General features: G+C 35.3%; 1 protein-coding gene across 5 annotated transcripts in view; it reads right to left on the reverse strand.

Moving 5' to 3' along the window:
* Window positions 1-19,537, reverse strand: part of COL4A5 (collagen type IV alpha 5 chain) — a 252,771-nt gene that overhangs the window by 4,354 nt on the left and 228,880 nt on the right. For 2 of the 5 annotated variants that reach the window (XM_006072342.4, XM_006072341.4), the window contains 9 exons: window positions 18,429-18,437; window positions 14,049-14,057; window positions 11,341-11,474; window positions 8,861-8,933; window positions 8,657-8,728; window positions 7,689-7,817; window positions 6,750-6,848; window positions 5,394-5,606; window positions 1,230-1,407 (listed from right to left, as the gene is read on the reverse strand). In XM_006072342.4, the coding sequence (XP_006072404.1) occupies window positions 1,230-1,407; window positions 5,394-5,606; window positions 6,750-6,848; window positions 7,689-7,817; window positions 8,657-8,728; window positions 8,861-8,933; window positions 11,341-11,474; window positions 14,049-14,057; window positions 18,429-18,437 (916 nt within the window). The remainder of the gene's footprint in view (window positions 1-1,229; window positions 1,408-5,393; window positions 5,607-6,749; window positions 6,849-7,688; window positions 7,818-8,656; window positions 8,729-8,860; window positions 8,934-11,340; window positions 11,475-14,048; window positions 14,058-18,428; window positions 18,438-19,537) is intronic. The other 3 variants (XM_006072346.4, XM_006072345.4, XM_006072343.4) reach the window with 2 other exon arrangements.

Here is a 19,537-nt window from a genome sequence, read left to right on the forward strand (position 1 = left end):
AAAATATTTTATAGATTTGTGAAGGAAAGGGTAAGATTTTCTATGTAGACTATCATGTCACCTGTGAATAAAGATAGTTTTATTTCATTTGTTATAAAAATGAATTCCCAAAGGATTGTAGCAAATATATTGAAAAGGGCTCTATGAATTTGCTATTAAGAGTGGCTGAACTAGGCTTAACCTTTATATTTAATGTCAAAGAAACTAAAGTTTCCAGTGATTCATCCTTTATGGTTACTAGACTCCTAGATCAATTGGGTCATGATCAAAATGAAAATGGCAATACCTAATATGCTTAGGAGGTAGAGTTTTACCCGGGGTTGTAATGTGGTAACATTCTAGGAAATCTTTATTAACAGTACCTCCCTCCTCTTAGATACTCATGCTCCAAGTCTCAGCTATCACGTTTCCTTCCCATAACTAATCAACTGCCAAATCTTATTTATTCTATTAATGTGATACATGTACCCCACTGAGAGTTCCAAACCACTCCTACAAGGACTATAGCAATAAGCTTAATCTATCTGGTCTCTTACCTCTGGATTATCCCCTCTGGAATCATGTTACACATTTATGCTTCTGTAATCTTCCCTGAAATGTAGCTCAAAAACTGCAGAGGTCCCCATTATATACCAAATAAATTTCAAACTAAAACCTGACACTGAAAGGCTTCTACTGACTGGGTCCAAATTAACTTTCCAATCTCTTCTCCCTCTGCACCCTTTGGACACTAGTAGTATATTCTAGACACATCAGTCTACAAATCCATTCCCATTTTCTCTACCTAGAATGCTCTTCTCCATTATAAATGCCTGTCTCAAATCCTTTACATCCTTAAAGGGCTAAGCAGTTCAAAACACATTTCTTCCATATCTCAGATTTCTCCAGTTGGAATTAAATATCCCTTTCCTAATACTTTCATAATACTTTATTAGATTTACTGCTGCATTGAGCCCAAGCCTGATACATATTAATTTATGTATACTTGCCTAATGACTAGATTGTGAGGGTTGTTTTTTTTTTTTTGGTGATATTACACTAGTATATCACTGGTCCTGGTCAAAAGAAGATCCCCAATAAATATGGATCGAACTACATACTGAACATTATAAAGTTCCTCTGTTCTACCTAAACTGAGAGGAATATGGTCAGATCATTATCTTTGGACTCATATCTAACTAGCTAAACTAACTGGATATCAGCAAATGTCAACGGTACCCATGTCTCACCGACTAATGAATGGCTGGATGCTCTGCCCCTTCAGGGGTTCCATGCTCATTGGCATGGGCTCTGGGGTGGAGAGCCAGTAAGAATAATCATTTCTTGAAGCAAAGTTGCAAACATTATTGATGTTGCAGAACATGAAAGGCATGGTACTGAAACGACGAAGGCAGCTGCCGGCTGTTCCTGGGAAGAATTACGGAGAAAAAGGAAAAGTGTCATGATAATTAGTTTCTTCTAACATACTAACAAACAACCTTTCAAAGAGGAACTTTTCCCTATTTCTTAGATGATAACCAGGTCTTCTCTGGTGACTCAATCAGTAAAGAGTCTGCCTGCAATGCAGGAGATCCATGTTTGATACCTGGGTCAGGAAGATCCCCTGGAGAAGGAAATGGCAATGCACCCCAGTATTCTTGCCTGGAGAATTCCATGGACAGAGGAGACTGTGATGGGTCACAAAGAGTCTGACATGACTGTGACTAACACTTTCATTTTCTAGATGATAACTACACTTTAATTCTTCAATTAAAAGATGTACATTTACTCATATTTTAACATTTCTAAAATCAGGATATATCTTACAACTTATGTAGACATTTATTGTGCTAGCTCATTATATATTCCCCAACACTGTTTTTAAACCAGTGATGCGTCTTATAAACAGTGGTGCCTTATGGAGAATATTGAGTAATTTATTATGCAAAAATGAAGGGCACACACTTAGTCCTTATAATATGATAACACAATTTCCTCTCCAGTATGCCCTCCCTTCCTCTAAGACATCCCTAGTATGTGTCTTATGTGGGTTCCCCATATCTTTAAGCCTAGGGACAATTGTAGTGCTGACTAATATGTACAGCAACCATGGACAGGTTTGGATGTAAATAATACAAGGGGGAAAAATAAATGAGGGAGAAAGGAAAGAAAGATGCGAGGGGAGGAAAAAAGAAAGGAACTAGAGCGTTGAAATTTCTGAGCTGGTAGGGACAATAATATCTCTACCTGCGATCAGGCTTTTCTTTTCTCATTTACTCACAAAGAATGATGAAAAACGATGTATCTCCCTCACATTTTTAAGCTGACACCTCAAATTTTTCATCAGAAGTTTAAATTGATACTGTGCCAGTTATTAAGATATTATTGTCTCTTGGACCCAAACCCACCCTTCTATACTTGGTAATACTGGAGTCTGGAATTTTGCAAACCACATTTCAACATTACCAGCTGTCATTTCCAGTGTTTTGTGAATATTTATATTTAAAAGCAAACTTTGACATCACTCTTTTAAATGTATCCAATGTAATTATTTGAAACCTAAAACAATAAACCTTTTTAAAAGTACAGAAACTCATATTTAACAATGGGAAATTATACAATGCTCCTTTTGCATTGTATTTCCATTCCATTTCTCTCACACAGTTTTATCCTAATGTATTTTTTTTTATTATTCAATGTCTTTTACTGAGGATCCAATCATATTCTCTGAAACAAGAATTTTAAATAATTTGAACTCATTTTCTGTGACCCTAAGGCTTTACATGTTACATATTATTTTGAATGCTCGTCATAATTATTATTAATTCACAGTGATCAAAAATAGGTTATTATAAATTTTGATACTGACTAAAAATTAAATTTTTATTAGAAATGCATTTTCTAATGAGATGGATTAGAAGTGAATTATAGAACCTGAGTTAACAGATACTTTAACAAAGCCATTATTTTGAATTGTTCCTCTGAATTTGTCTCTTAGAGGTTTTTATGTTTCAAGGCAATATGCCATGGTATGAGTCTTTTATAAAACAGGAGATGGGTGGTAGAGAAAGAGGATATAGGAAAAGAGATTATCTAAAGCATATACACAGGCAGTTCAACTTTAGGAGAAAGTACATATGAAAGTTGAGGATTTATAAACTAATACCATTAAAATTATACATTGGAAACTCCTCATGTATCCAATGGAGTATGTTTATCTCAGGCTGAAGATGATTGATAAAAGATCAATAATTCTTAAAATTGGTGGATTGTCAGAATCACTGGGAATTTTTATATTATAGTTTAGGAATGGACCTAGGAATCTTTTCAAAATTTCCCCAAGTGGAAAATCATTGATTTAGCCTAATTTATACTTTTTTCAGAGAAAAAAAAATAGCTCAGAGAGGTGAATGACTCGAAGTCATGTGAGAGCAAATGAGAAAACTGACATAATTGAAAAATGGATGGGTTTGCAATTGGTAGGTGTTACAAACAAACCTATCTTCAAAACAGAAACAGATTCCCAGACACAGAGAACAGAACAGTGGATGCCCAGCAGGGCAGGGGTTCGGGGAGGGATGGAATGGGGGTCTGGGGTCAATAGATGCAAACCGTTACATACTGAATGGATAAACAAGTTCCTATTGTATAGCACAGGGAACCATATTCAGTATCCTGAGATGCATCATAATAGAAAGAATATATATAAATATGCATACATATATATTCTTTTGTGATTCTGAGACCAGAGATATTTCCATCCCTGTCTCTAATTAGTAATGCTAGTTTTATTTTTAAATTAATTTATAATTAAAAAACACTTTCAGAGACTTCCCTGGCAGTCCATTGTGGCATTGAATAGGTCAGGTCACTTAACCTCTTAGCCAGTTTGTGTGTGTGTGTGTGTGTGTGTGTGTGTGTGTGTGTGTGTGTGTGTGTATAAATACAATACTTGCCCTATAACTTTCTTGATTATTTTAGTTTTGAAAATCAAATTGTCTAATGAATATGAAAGTGCTTTTATTTCTTTTTTTTTTTTTTGAAAGTGCTTTTCTTTTTGGCTATACCACATGATTTGTGGGATCTCAGTTCCCTGACCAGGGACTAAACCCTTGCCCCCTGCAGTTGAAGTGCAGAGTCCTTCCCACTGGACCACAGGGAAGTCCCTGAAAGTGCTTTTTAATTATAAATTAAAAATAAAACTAACATTACTAGTTAGGGACAGGGATGGAAATATCTCTGGGTCTCAGAAAGAAGAGAGACTAGGAAGATGTGCATAAAAGGAAGGTCTACAATGATGAGAACATGGGTGTTTGGTTGCATTTATGCTGTAGGCTACCTACAGTGATGCAGAATTCTGGTTATAGTCTCCAAGCATTCAAAGATAGGGTGATCTCATGAACTCTCAATACTCTCATATTTTGAAACTATAAATTTTTAATACACTAATGATTCTGAGTATGCATTTTGTTTTTTTCAGACAGAACATTTTCAGTATTGTCTGTTTCCTCCACCACTACCATCTTTTTTATACACCATAGTCCTTTCACTAATTCAGCACAGACTATGTATGTATTTAGTGAGGTGACTGTTTCTTTAACATCAAACTTCTTATTTTTATTCTTTGCCTAGGCATCAAGATATCTCCAATTTGATCCCTGAATGAGCCCTGGCAGAGACCCTGCAATCCTGTATCACACTTGAAATATTGGGTATTATCATGATGTTCCCATGGCTGAGGCCTAAGCTGTACTTGAGTCAGGTCTAGTTTATAGCCTCTGCATCTGAATACATACTATGACAGCCCTTGCTTGACCAAATACACACATTTTGAAAAGTTATAGGGACATAGTAGATAAGAGATCCTATTTTTTCTTTGCATTACATTTGTGAATTTCATGATGTTCAAAAACTTTTAATGCTTCCTGTTCACTTACTAGATTAGGAGTTTAACATTTATAAGCTTGATTATGGGTAGAAGTTAGATTCTCACAGTAAAGAGAGAATGGACTGAAAGGAGAAAAAGTAGAGAATATTATCTAAAAGATAAGAGTATATTTACAATGAAGATTTGTCAATTGTAAAATTAGAAAAAGATTCTACATAAGGTGGCTCAGATGGTAAAGAATCTGCCTGCAATGCAGGAGACTGGGGTTTGATCCCTGGGTCAGGAAGATCCCTTGGAGAAAGAAACGGCTACCCATTCCAGTATTCGTGCCTGGAAAATTCCACAGACAGAGGAGGCTGGCAGGCTGCAGTCTATGGGTTTGCAAAAGAGTCAGACACGGCTGACTGACTGACTGTGAGTGAAAGAATAGAGAGATGCACTTTGTCCAAGGTTACTCTAGAACCTAACAAGATTTTCAAAACAAAATAGAAATGCATAGTAAGAAATAAGATGCTGATTATCTCACCCAAGTCTTGACCATGAGCTCTTTTATTTCCTTGTACATACAGGAGAGAAAAGCCTTCATACACCTGGATGGTTCCCTGTGGGCATTGTGGAGCATCTGTTGTCTGGCTGTGACGTGTGATGAGAAACCCATGGGCGATAGAAGAGGTTCCAGGGGGACCTGGAGGACCCTGCAATCCATCTGGCCCGGGGGGACCATCCAAGCCACGAGTACCTATTTTCCAAAAAGCCATCAGTATACAAAATTAAGTGAGCTCTGATTCACTATTAAGGCTATTGACAAAACATCATGACCTCGTTTGATTAGTTAATTTAGTCAATATTTATAGAATGTCTACACAGGCATTGTCAGATATCACAGATTTGGAGACAAACAAAACATGGTCCCTGTCCTCAAAGAGATTAATTTTTTTTTTCCCTTCTGGAATTGGTTGATGACATTAGGCACTAAATAAATACTGAGTGAATGGAACACTAGATGGGAAGAAGTGACGCCCATTTGGGGAATTTGTATGTTATCTAGTCTCTCACTGTACTAAAGGAGTCCAAACCCAATGACAAAATCTCAGTCTGCTGTCCAGTTCATCACTTAGAAAGGAAGGGTGTGGTTGCTGTCAGTCTGCCAGCTTCAGTGCTGAAAACATTTTCCTTTGAATCTGTCTAGGCAATTATTCTCAGGCATACATTCTTGTTTAGAGAATAGGCAGGGTACTCTGAGGAAACTTTTTAAAATGTCTAATTTCAATCTGTCACTGGTTTCTCTTCTCTATTTGGCCACTCGATTTGAGCTTATTTTTTAAAAATTCTCTATATAGAGGCCTTTGGCCACTGTGTGTATAGATTTTCACTTGGGGGAAATGTCACAGCAATGCCTGTATGTGATGAAGGTGACACTGACTTGCTTCTTCCCTAGAAAGACAGTTAATGAAATGGCAGGTGTTGGTTCTAGGAGCAACATAGCACCAATCTGCTTTGCTGCTACTGCTGTTTTTTTTTTTGTTTGTTTGTTTTACCAACACAAACCTTTACATTTGTTATTTAGAGTTATATTTACATTATCTACAGTTGTAAAAACACTGAAAATTGTCAGAACAGTTAAGTACAATGAATACCTGAAAAATCCTCATTTTGAGGAAAAACTGACTTTCTAGGGCTGTAAAAACATTTAAAATGAAAACAGCCTTCCTGTGTTTCTCTTATACTGGCAAAGCTGTGTCATCGTATTTTTCCCAAGCAACAGACTCCCCAGCTAGCTGTGCTTTCTCAGGAGGCTTTCACAGTTCCAGTTGGAGGGATATGTCCAGAGGTCTCCCAGACTTAAAAACTACTATCAGCAGCAGTGTTTTACTTGTCTCACCTGGCTGGCCTGGCAAACCTGGGTCTCCTTTGCGTCCTCCTGCACCATCAAAGCCAGGGAGTCCATTGCGTCCAGGATCTCCTGGAGGGCCAATTGGACCTATAGGAGAAAGCAGTAGGGTTTTCAAATGTGTGTAGAATAAATCCACATCCAGATAGAGCTAGGACACTTGACATCCATGAGTGGCACTGAATTCATAATCTGGTTTTGTCTTTAATTCAGATAAATGAAAGAATAGTTCAAGTCCAGGATGAAAAGATGCAGACAAGGATTTAGGTTTAATTTTAAACAATCCATTTGCCTCTGTGGAAAATTCTATAATATGGCAGTTGTGTTCTCCTTGCCTTCAGTACAAGACATAGCACAAGGCCCAACTTTTGTTATATATCCCAACAAAAGGCAAGGCTGTTGCTGCCTGGTATATTTCATTTATGAAAAGACTGCTGTTAAGCCACTAATAAACTGGAAAGACTGAAGTTAGTTTCTAGTTTTCTTTTAGAATCACAGTTGGCTGCAAATATAGAGTGAACTGGCCAACTAGACAGGATTTAGCTTAAAAATCATATGTGGAAACTAACAGCGTGGAAACTAACAGCCCATCAAATCAGCCTTCTATCCTTCTGGTGGTTGGGACAGAGAAAGCATCAGATCTTAAATGCATATGAATTTCATTATAGAGATTTTAAAAACATTAACCTAATCATTCAATTAGGATAGCCAGATGAGCGAGAAGAAATTGGACTGGGCCTAAAAGAAATTAGGGCATGAGAAATGAACCTTTCAAGAAAGGTTCAAAAAAAAAGTGCAAGCCATGGTAGTGTAGTATTCTACTAGCTGCTGAGACTCCTGTCATCAGAGACAAACTCTGACAAGTGAAAGGAGAATGAGGGAAATGTTTGTAAATACATAAGGCTTGAAAAAGATGATCTACAAAGGTACCTGGTAAACCCTGAGGTCCTGGGAGTCCTTGTAAACCTTTTAATCCAGGCTGGCCTGGAATCCCTGGTGGGCCAGCATCTCCTTTGATTACAATACTCTGACCTGAAGGACCAGGTAATCCAGGGGGACCTAAGAGGCAAAATACATAAAGTTGAAGGTAGGGAAGAGAAAGGTTGGAAAGAATGAATGCCAACATAAACCTCAGATAGGAATAAGAATTGGTTTGAGAGAAATGAGTTATATGTATTGGAATTTACTATGTCCAACAGAAATCTGTTTGGGAAAATTACCTTTATTTCCCCCAAAGAGCTGAAAAAAAATAAATAATTTCTTAGGGTCTTATTTGTCCATAGATTAGGGTCTATGGACAAATTAGGCATATAGTCCCTATTTTCAAGCCTTGAAGCATGATTGCAAATCTGTGAACACTGGTGTCAAGGGAAGACAGTTCTGTTTCCTGATGAATCCATTCTGATTCTAATGTCATTTGCAGATCTTGTTTGTTGAATTTGTCAAGGGAGCCACTGAACTAACTAGTAGAGGAATTTAGTAGATACCCTGTTTCATAGTTTATAGGAAATGCCTGTAAGTCTCTCAGCAAAAGGAACTATTTTCATATTAAAAATATAGAAACATACCTATGAGACTTGCTCTTGTGATCTGTTCTATTGAATATGGGAAAGTTAGTATAAAAGGTAAAAAAAAAAAAACAAAAAAAACCCTCAATGAAGCATTCTTGTTGGTCCTGTATCTACCTTAAATTTAAAAGGTTTGTTCTTGGTATTACATTATTGAAACAGAGAGCTTGAGAGATTAATATAATAAGAAGAGGGAAAGTCCTGCCTATTTCCCCTCAGTTGTTGGGGACTGAGACTCTGAAAGTTTCAGCTGAAAGGCAGAATGCAAACTTTCAAATTCTTCAATGAATTTAAGTATCAGGTATAACTAGCTCCAGAAATAAGTCTTACCTGGTGGGCCAATAAGTCCTGGATCCCCCTCAGGGCCAGTTGAACCAGGTACTCCACTGGGTCCTTTCATGCCTACAAAGAAGGTACAATTGCACAGCAAAGCAACAGGGCCATAGCTTTTACCCAGCCAGATCAGGAACTGTGTGTCTTCTCCCAGAGGAATTTAATGTAAAGGGGGAAACTGCAAAACATCCCTTCAAATACCTGGAAATCCTGGAACACCAGGGAGACCAGGATCTCCTTTCATTCCATTGAGACCTGGCCGGCCAGGGTTACCCTGAATAGATAAAATCATTAATTTTAGAACAATATTGGGGGCAGGGAAGGAAGAGCATAGGTGGTATGGCACAGTGATTTGCTGCACTGGCTCTAGAGTCAAACTTTTAGGATTCAAATCTCAGTTCAGCTTTTACTAGCTTGTGTGACCTTGAGTTGATTGTTTATCCTTTCTGCTGCATCATTTTCTTACCTCTAACAGAGAAAATAATAGTATCTACTTCATGACGTTGTTGTGACGATTAAATGAGATAATTGATATTAAGTACTGAGAAAACTGATTGCTTATGATGTGTACTTAATGGCAGCTATTATTCTATAATAGCTATATTATTTTATAATATAATGGTAATTATATAATAACAATAATATTTTCTTATCATTAACAAAGGCATTTCTTTTGAGTATAGCCCTGATGTAGTAAGTGCGTGAATTAAAATCCAAGAAGTGATAAAGTCTAACAGACTAAGTAAAAAATAGAGTACGCTTGTTAATTAATTGGGTTTGAGGGCCAGGAAAACTATGGGGAGAGGAAGAGTTGAGAATATCTCCAGAATGAACCTAAAGGAAGAGTAAGTGTGGAACAATGAAGTTTACTAATAGTAACAAAAAAAGAGGCAAGTCTAGAACATCTTAAGCAAAAATGTAAGAAAGAGCTTAAAAGAGGGGCCATGTCATAAAGTCATAGGATCCAGCTTGAAGGGGCTCCCAAATCTAGGACAGTTTGAGAATCAAAATAAGTAAGGATAGTTTAAAAATTACAAATCATTGAAAAGAATGAGAGTTTATCAGTCTATGATGATAACAAATAGACAATATATGGAAGAGAAGGGAGGCTCTTGGTTACAGAAGGGCCAAGTGGAATATGTGGAGGCAGTGCTAGAGTGGAACAATCATCGGTTGCCACTATCACAGAATTGAATGGCTGAGGCAGAAATCATAAATAGATATTCTAAGGAGAAATTCTGATGTGGAATAGTATAGTCATATGATCTTAATGTGTCTTCCTGTAGTTTTGCTTATTAGTTACAAGGGGAAAAACAGTAACCATGTAGTGGAGAAACCAGGTAACAACTTAATGGGAAAATAAAAATTAAGATAATTAATTAAGGGCAGATGAATATTGTGGGCCTCCATATCTGAGAACACACCACTCATGGAGTATTCCATCTGGGGACACATATCTTCAATCTAATTATGAAGAAACAGCAGGCAAAAGAAGAAACATTCTTTTTTTAATGGGAAGGGGCTACACATATTTCTTCAAAAATGCCCAGGTCATGAAGGAAAAAAATAGGTTTATTTCAGAAAAAAAATACATAATTATACATATACACACAAAGAAAATACACATAGAGAGCAAGTGGGGCAAAACATTAACAACTGGTCCATTTGGGTAAATAGGGTTTTTTACCATTCTTGAAAATTTTCTATAAGTTTAATATTATTTCCAAAATGAAAATTAGAAAGGGTACAAATGTAAGAACTTGCATAAAAGAAAATGAATAGAACTTGAAAATACCATGTTTATAAAACGTTGGTATCAGATAGTAGTCTTGAATCTGGCAAAGTGACATGCACACTGGAACTACATTGGAAATGAATGAGGTAGGGAGTGAGTAGAGAATGAATAAAAAGAGGATTAAAAATTTAAGTCTAGATGTCTAAAAGAATAGCGATAACAGGGGAAAAGCTGGGTTGTTTTAAACTTTAAGGACAATTTCTTTAGATTTTTTTTCTGCTATATAGCAGCCGTCAACGCTAAAAGACTAAGCCCAGACTTTGTTGGCTGTCAAATCTAACAACAATCCTCATGAATGAAGGAAGGAAGCTTTGAGGATACATAAATAAACATGTGACTTTCTGGGTCACTCAAACCAAGGTGGAAAACGCATGAATATAGACGTGGGGATATGTTATTATTCTCCTTTTACAGGTAAAGACAGAAACACAAAGTATCTGTCTGCCTTCCTCATAGACACAAAGCACAACTGTACAGTGGAGCTGAAAAGTGACTCTAACTACAAAGTCTAACATATCCCCACTCAACATGATCAATTCTCTATGGAAGACTCATCCACATGCAATGCTTACACACACACACACCCCCCACACATATCCTTTTATAATTTGCTTTCGCTGAAATCAAAGTTTCTGAAATCAAAATCTGTACACACCAAGAACTCCAGTTAAAACTATCTTTTGGGGAACCCGTTAACTATAAGGTAGCACAGTCCCTTTAGTTGGTAGAAGACAGGAAACTTGCCTTTTTCTCTGTACTTCACCAGGAAGCCAGGCAAAGAGCCTTGATCAGTAAATGCGAATTAAAACAATGCAGTTTGGAATTCTCATTTTGAATGCAAACACCCACATCCATTTCTCATCAAATATCTACTCCTATTTCCTACCTGGAGTCCTGGAGGACCTTGATCACCTTTCAAACCAGGCAAACCAGGTTGCCCAGGTTGGCCTGGGTTACCTCTTTCTCCTTTAATACCCCCACTTCCAGGTAGACCCCGGGGACCTTCTGGACCTGGTGGACCTTGATAATGCACAACAAATAGCCACATTTCAGTATAACATAAGAACAGCATCAAAGTCAGGCTTTTAAATTATCCAAATACTTTTAGTCATCTATTAGTTTGCAGAATAAAATCCAGAGCACATTAAAATGTATAGATCAATGCTGACTCTCTAATGTAAACTGGGCTGGGTTATTAACACTGGGATGCAGATTCTTTAATTTTGTATTTTATTATATATTAAATCCAATAAGCTCATATCTAAAGGAAGGACTTCGGACATTGTAATAAAGATTGCTTCTGTAATCCCTAACTGTTTGATTTAAGTGAATCAAAACAGACACCATAGAGCACTGTTTTCAAATTGGAAATGCATCAGAATCCCCAGGAGGGCTTGTTAAAATAGATTCTTGGATATACCCCCAGAGTTTTGGATTCTGTTAGGCTGGAGAGGGGCCCAGGAATTTCCATTCTAACAAGTGCCCTGTAAATAAAAAGTGTCCTGTAGCTAAAGCTGCTGGTACACCGCCACATTTTGCAGGGCAATCAGGGATTCACGTCATTTGCCTCATTGTGATTAAAATAAAGTTGCTTTATTTGTAAGTAGTTACTTTTATTCAGTTTGTATTACTATGCAATTAAGATAGTTATTTAACCAAACTAATTGCTTAATTTCATTTTAGTGATATGCTTAACACATGGGAATATTTTAGTGTCAGAAATTCACAGAGTCAATATAGTACTTTTAACTTGATTTAAAAATGCTTTTGTGTTATTTACATTTTAAATATTTCTGAAGAAAAATAAAGGACTTGACATATAACTTCTGAATAAATAAATAATTTAAAAGGGGATTTTGATAAGCTCCTTCCTTATACTATGTTTTAAAATGTTCCTTCTAAATAAAGATATCAGGTTCATTAAGTGACCAAGAAGATCTTATAAATAGCCACATTTTTCCTCACTAGGTGGGAAATAGCTGTCTTGCCTGCAGAGTGCTGAGGTGGAGACTAAATAGCCCTGCCTTAAGAAAATAATTACAAAGTCCCAAATAATGAACAGTACATAGTGAGCACCTCTACCTTCTCTCCTCCAGTAATCTTAGTTTTTCACTGGTTTCAACAAAAAAGGAAAATATGTAGAGTTTATTTTTAAGGGAAATTTCACAGGCATATGAATTTAGAATACTGAATTCATGTTTACATACAGACAAAAGGTCACATCTTTGATCCCGCCCTTTCCAGTAATCTTATGACTCAGAATCAGTGGCTTCATGCTAACAAGGCAGCATGGCTTAGAGATCATGAATGCTGGACTCATTAATCAATCATTAGCTATTTGACCTCTTTAAGTTTTATTCATCACCTTGGCCTCAATTTCAACTTCTTTGAAATGGAAATAAGAATAGTACCTACTTTATCAGGCTGTTCCAAGAATTAAATAAGATAATATCTATAAACACAGTGCCTGGCACATAGTAAGAATTATATAAGAATTTTTAAACAATTATCTTCATTACTAGTAAAACTGAAGGTAAGAACATATTTTAAAATATGAACCCGTTTTTAATCTTTCAGCTATTTCTATGTGATTTCATAATATAACACTGTCACTTGAGAAAGAGGAAGCAGGTTCACAACAGTACAACAATCATTTATGTTTAAACAGTTTAAATCATATAGTCACCCTAGCCCAGCAACCAGATAGACATTTTCAGAAATTCCCTTCCCAATCATAAAGAAAGGGTTGGGTATTTTGAATTTAAACAAATAAAAACAATTATTGAGTTCAAACCCCTAAGTAGGGTTTTCTGACAAAAATTGTTACCTTCTTCCATAATGTGTAATTTAGACTAGAAATCAGGTAGCAAATCAGATTATTAAGAGAAAAGTAAACTATCTGTGAATCAATCTACCAGTGACTAGGGTAAGATTAAGAGGAGGAAAAAAAAGGAACATTTTATTCTTCTCTCCCCAATCTGAAAAGTAATCAGAACACTTATCATTTGGAAAAAAAAAAAAAAAGTAGGCATGTTTTGGGAATTGTTCTGTTTGCAATTAAAAGGAAATTTGGGTAAATTTACATGTTATTGATTCAGACCTATTGTTCTAGTGTCTCTTAAATTTAAATTACTGATTTGCTAATAACACAAGGGGCAGGTAAGTTTTATTTATAACAATACTTGATAGTTACCCTCTTTCATTATTGAAAATAGCCATGAAAGCACAGCTCTGATCAATCTCAGGCAAAAAAAATTCAAGAAAATAAAATTAACACACAAAGGTTACAAATGTGTCAGATGCCTGCCTAAATAATGCATCTTAAATATAAAAATAAGTGTATTTCCATTTAAAATTCAACATGTTTATATGTATGAATTACCTATTATAAACAATTGAAACCACAAAGACCTAATGTCATTTCAAACTTGATTATAAACAAGTCACATTACCTTCACCAAAATGTTAAATACCAGAGCACGTAGTTATTTGAGGATAACAGCACTCTTCAATGACTTCTGAATTATAGCAAAAAAAAGTGCATTTCTCTTGTCACACATACAAAGCATTAAAAAAAAAATTGACCAGTCTAACCTTGAAAACCTGGGAAGATCAGAGTTCACCAAAGCCCAAAGATCGATGTTAGCAGTATCAGACATCACACAGTACAAAATAAGATTATGAGTTAGAAGTGGTTCACATTATAGCACAAGTTAAACAATAATTCTCTTTGCCAGCATTTCTTACACCTACAGCGTAATCAGTATGCAAACAGAACCATACAGGAGTATAGAGAGCCAAATATTTTAAAATAGAGCTTATTCTATGAAATAAGCTGCTAGTTTTCATTAACTCAAATGAAATGCTACAATGGCTTTCCAAAAGTTAGAACCTCAAAATATGAAAGTTGGAAAGGGAGTACCACTTCACTGATAGCCTTCTACTCCTTTGGGTAAAACTTTTGGGTAAAAGTTTATCTTGGCCTCTGCCATTCTTTAGCAAAAACACAAGGTGCAAATTTCTTGGTATAGGCAGACTGCTCCAAGGAGCTACAGTTGAAGACCTTACCAGGCAAATATACAAAGATCACAGATGACCTAACAGAGAAATTAAAACAAATATACAATGGCCATTACCAACTGTACTTCTGTTTGTCTTCTTTGAAAATCATTCCATGAAGACAGATCGTGATTTTTAAAAATAATCCATCAAGAAGCTTTCTTCTCTTCCATTATTACTTGTAATATACTCAAAGAGAAAAAACCAATATATGTTTGCTCACCATTGAACTTGAAAGCTAAGAGTAGAATTTTCCAAAGATGTGAAGACCATCACTGAAGGGGCCCTTCAAAAATATTTTGGCATGCAATATCCCACCCCAAACTACAGAAAATATCACATCTACTTTATATTATTTGGTGTACATATTAAATTAGACTATTAACTATTAAAAGAAGGATCATTAAAAAGATAAAGAGCCTACAAACAGGACAACTCCTGGTTAATGTTAATTGACTATAAACCCAATTTCCTTTTCTTACAAGTCTTGCTATGATTTATAGGTTGAGGTTTGCAGAGAGAATAAATTGTACTAGCATACTGAATCCTAGAAATTAGAAGACTGAGGATTTATTCTTGGCTCTACTACTTACTTATATCTATGAGATTCTGGGCAATTCAATCTCTCTGAGCTTGTTTTCTCACCCACACAATGGGAATAGTGTTGTCTACCGTAATCTCCTTCAGAGTTGTTTTAAAGATCAAATATATTTTTTAAAATGTTGACCTGCCATGTGCAAGATGACACAGGGAACACAAAGATTAGCTAGACCCAAACTCTGCCTTCAAGGAGCATGATATAAATGAGGGTATGTCATATAAATATAAAACATTACTATACCGAGTAATAAGACTCTTAAAGCATTTGACAATTTGAAATCCAGGAAGCCCAAAAATCAGCTTCTGTTTGTTTAAATGGTTTCTAAATCACATACAGCAAACTGACTCAAGACAACACTTTAAGCAGAGTCTGGCAACACTATTAGCTAGATAAATTAGAATTTCTACTTAAGATAATTCAGAGTTTGAGTAAAGACATTTTATATATGTGTTTGCTATAGAAGGACCAAAATAAGAACTCTTAGAAAAATATCTCATTGAAATATATGATATTTCAGTCTAAGTAACAAGGAAAACTTCAGATCATATCATAGCAAAACTTCTAAGACTTTAATTCTAAAAGGTAACATTTTAATGAGTTATATGCCAAGTCAATTTTGTACACGAGTTTCTAAATTAATTATTTCTCAAATGACCTAACAAAGTTTAACTGAAAAACAAAATAAAACAAAAAATCTCTTATACATGAGTAGTAATAATTAAAGATAAGCTAATGAATTGATTGGTAAATTTTAAATCCAGTTTCCACTTAGGGTTGCAGTCTCCAATTGCTGCAAAGAAGAGAATACTACAAATACTGGGTTCCAATAACTATGTAATTTAGAGTACATCTTGTAAATAAGTTGTCAAATCAGTTTTAAACTAATATGGCTACTTTCCTTTTTTTTTTCTCTGAATATATTCTAGAGCCTTGGAAGAAGACAATCTTGTGGCTGACTGTAAAGTCTGGAAGTGATCAAGGCAGCAACTTCTATGCAAGTCAGACAGGGCTGGGGGCGGGGGACTCAAAATTACTTTAAAGCATACCCTAGTCTTCTCTTTATCTTGGCAATAGTTAAATAGCATGCATTTGTCTTAATCTTTTTGATGACATCCATTTAGGAAAACACAAGCAACAGTTAGTAGGGGTTGATAGAGATTTAGAGTTAACAGAAAACAAAAAAGCAAAGGCAAGGCCCAGTCTGCTGTGCTAAAAGTCTCCTAAAATGGCAGAAGCAGCTTTGTTCAATCACTTATCATATTTATAACTAGAATAAGAGGCCAGATCATAAGCATCAAGATATGTAGCTGTCTGTGTGGAAAGATGGTATGTTTTACTAGTAGAACAGATACTTAACTAAGTACTGGGGAACCCCAAGTCAGATTCCCTGCTATGCCAGTAACTAACAATATGACCTTGAGCAAGCTTATTCACTTCTTTGGGCCTTAGTTTTCTCATCTGTGACTAAACTTCAGACAGATTCCTCTGAGCCCTCTTCTCAATTAGGCCTTACTCCTTGGGCCCTGTCCTTGGTCTGTTCAGTCCACTTTTAGCAAGAATCTTGCTAAGTCAGTTTAGCGTGAGTTGCCCCGGCCCCCGCCCCCAATATCTGATCAAGTTCCTTATTCCTCATCCTTAATGTCTAAGTCCTTAGACTGCCTTTAGCAAGACTCTAGCAAGACTTTGGCAAGACCTCAAGGACCCTAATAGCCCTTAGACTGCCTTTGATGAGACCTCTAATAGGCCAGTTTAGCAAGAATCTGTTGACCCTTGATGTCTCCTTTTAGTAATTTTTCATCCACTGAGTCCTTTACTCTACTAGTTGAATAAAACCCCCATTTGACCTTGTTGTACTCTGACCTGAGCTCAGTCTCTCTTTCCTGTTGCAATAGTCTTTCCCCTAATGCAATGCTGCTGCTGCTGCTGCTGCTAAGTTGCTTCAGTCATGTCCGACTCTGTGCGACCCCATAGACGGCAGCCCACCAGGCTCCGCCATCCCTGGGATTCTCCAGGCAAGAACACTGGAGTAGGTTGCCATTTCCTTCTCCAATGCATGAAAGTGAAAAATGAAAGTGAAGTCGCTCAGTCGTGTCCGACTCCTAGCGACCCCATGGACCACAGCCCACCAGGCTCCTCTGTCTGTGGGATTTTTCAGGCAAGAGTACTGGAGTGGGGTGCCATTGCCTTCTCCCCCTAATGCAATAGTCTTGAATAAAACCTGTCTTACTACCATTAGCTGGTATCTAGTGAATATCTGTTTGACTAATGTAAAACTTAGGTCCTTCTGGAGTGATAATATATGGTTATATGAAATAATGGGTTTGTGGGGTAGTAATAAATCAAGGAATCAATTCAGATAGAGATAGACTGCTTCCTAAAAAGCATCTTGAAAAAGTATAAATTTTAAAATAATAAGAAGAGAAAATTTCCTGCCATTCCCAGTAGCTAGAACTCAGGATTATACTTTTTCCCCTTTTAGCTGCTCCTCAGAAATGTGAAAAGGGCTCTTTATCTTGAATAATAAACACATTCAGATATTTGTGATTCTTTTTACTTCTGATTAGGTGAAAATCTTTTAATATTAATCAGCAATTTTCTAATGGGCAGCTCTTGGTAACTATTTCTAGGTGTGTACTGTTTATATGTATAGGATGAAAATAAGATTAAAAGGTTTCTAATTTTGCTGGTTACACTAAATTTATTTTTAACTCTGAGCCTATTAGTTCATTTATATAGTAGCAGAATTTAGAACTTTGTGACAAACAAAAATGTGAAGGTGGGATGGTTTGAAAAGTTACAAGAGGTATGGTTCATCAAGAATTGCATATTTGCAGGATCTGATAATATATATTATTCTTTAAAAAATATCTTTTTGAAGAATAGTTTAATTTCAATAATATTAGCAGATATGAAGCAAAAATAGGAAATACACAGAAAGTGTAAAATAGTATATAATATAGTTTTGAATACTATAAATTTCCAACTAAAAAAACATAAATATATAAATTTTAAAATGATAAATCAGTTTTTCTAAGTAGGTTATTTTGAGTTATTCCAATAGACAGAAAAACTGGACTGTACAAATTCCTAATAACTTTCAGAGATAGACCAACATGTAAGAACTGAATTGGCATATATGCTCTTAAAATATATTCAAATACTTGAAAACATTAGACACAGGTGTATATATACCTATATATACACATACACATGTGTATATAAATAATATACACATACATATAAATATATATATATAAATAAAAGAAAAAGTTTCATATTTCATGCAGATACTACTTTGGAGTTAAGGAGCTAACCTGTAGGACCTGGATAGGGATCAAAGTTCACCAAGGCCCAATGTCATCATTAACAAAAAGGAAAAATATCAAAATTGTTAGAAATATCAAGAAACTAAAGCATTACACTAATTTTTTTCAAGTTAAACTTTAATTCAATAAAAGAATACCCTGCAAGTTTATATTCATGCATCTGTATATAAACCAAATTATCACCACTTCACATCAACATTAAAAAAAAAACAGCACATGTGACATATTTTGAAAAGCCAAAAATCATTCTTATAATAATCATTACTATAAGTGCAGACAACAATCAATTCTAAGAGCAACTGGGTTTAAAATTCCATTTTAATTTGTAGTTTATGAACATGTTGAAAGGTTACAAATACTCATCAGATGTGTGTTCTTCTTCTGACTACTTTTGTTAAAATTTCTTTTAGAAATGGTAATTTAAAAAAACTTTTATGAATGATGTCTTTATGTTGACATATTTCAAAATAATTTTCAACATTGAACTCCATTACTGATAATAAATAGCCACAGTGCTGATTAAAATACTAAAAAGGAGAATAGTTTGGTTTATTTGAATTATTACATGCATAACCAAGCAAGATATTCATGTCAATGCTTTACATTACATGCAAGAGAATTAACATAGCTGAGAGCTTCACTGATTTTCTTCAATAGTAAAGCAAAGGAAAACTTTATAAATAATACCTTCTATAAATAGTCAGATCAGATAAAATCTGGTTTTGAAAATGATCTCCTGAACAAAGTATGTGATCCCATTGATTCATGTTTTTACAGAATATCTTATTAAAACTGACTGCAATCACTTCAAAGTTTATGGAAATTTGCACTTTTAAATACATTATAAAAATGAGTCAGACCTTCAAAGGATAAAAAGGCAATTTTTTTGTTTCTTTAATTTTACATTTATCTTACTTTAAAAAAATCAATGAGGGCCAAATTTTCAATAATTAGAAATTTAAAAACTGAATATTAAGTCTCAAGTATCTGTTAATTAAGTCTCAAGTATCTGTTAATAATCTATCTTCAGTGATTGAGCTCAGCGACATTAATCCAGAATGAAAATGAGTATTTCCAAACTTAGTAAAATGAAATGA

The sequence above is a fragment of the Bubalus bubalis genome, chromosome X (genome assembly GCF_019923935.1).
Source record: "Bubalus bubalis isolate 160015118507 breed Murrah chromosome X, NDDB_SH_1, whole genome shotgun sequence".
Lineage (NCBI taxonomy): Eukaryota > Metazoa > Chordata > Mammalia > Artiodactyla > Bovidae > Bubalus > Bubalus bubalis.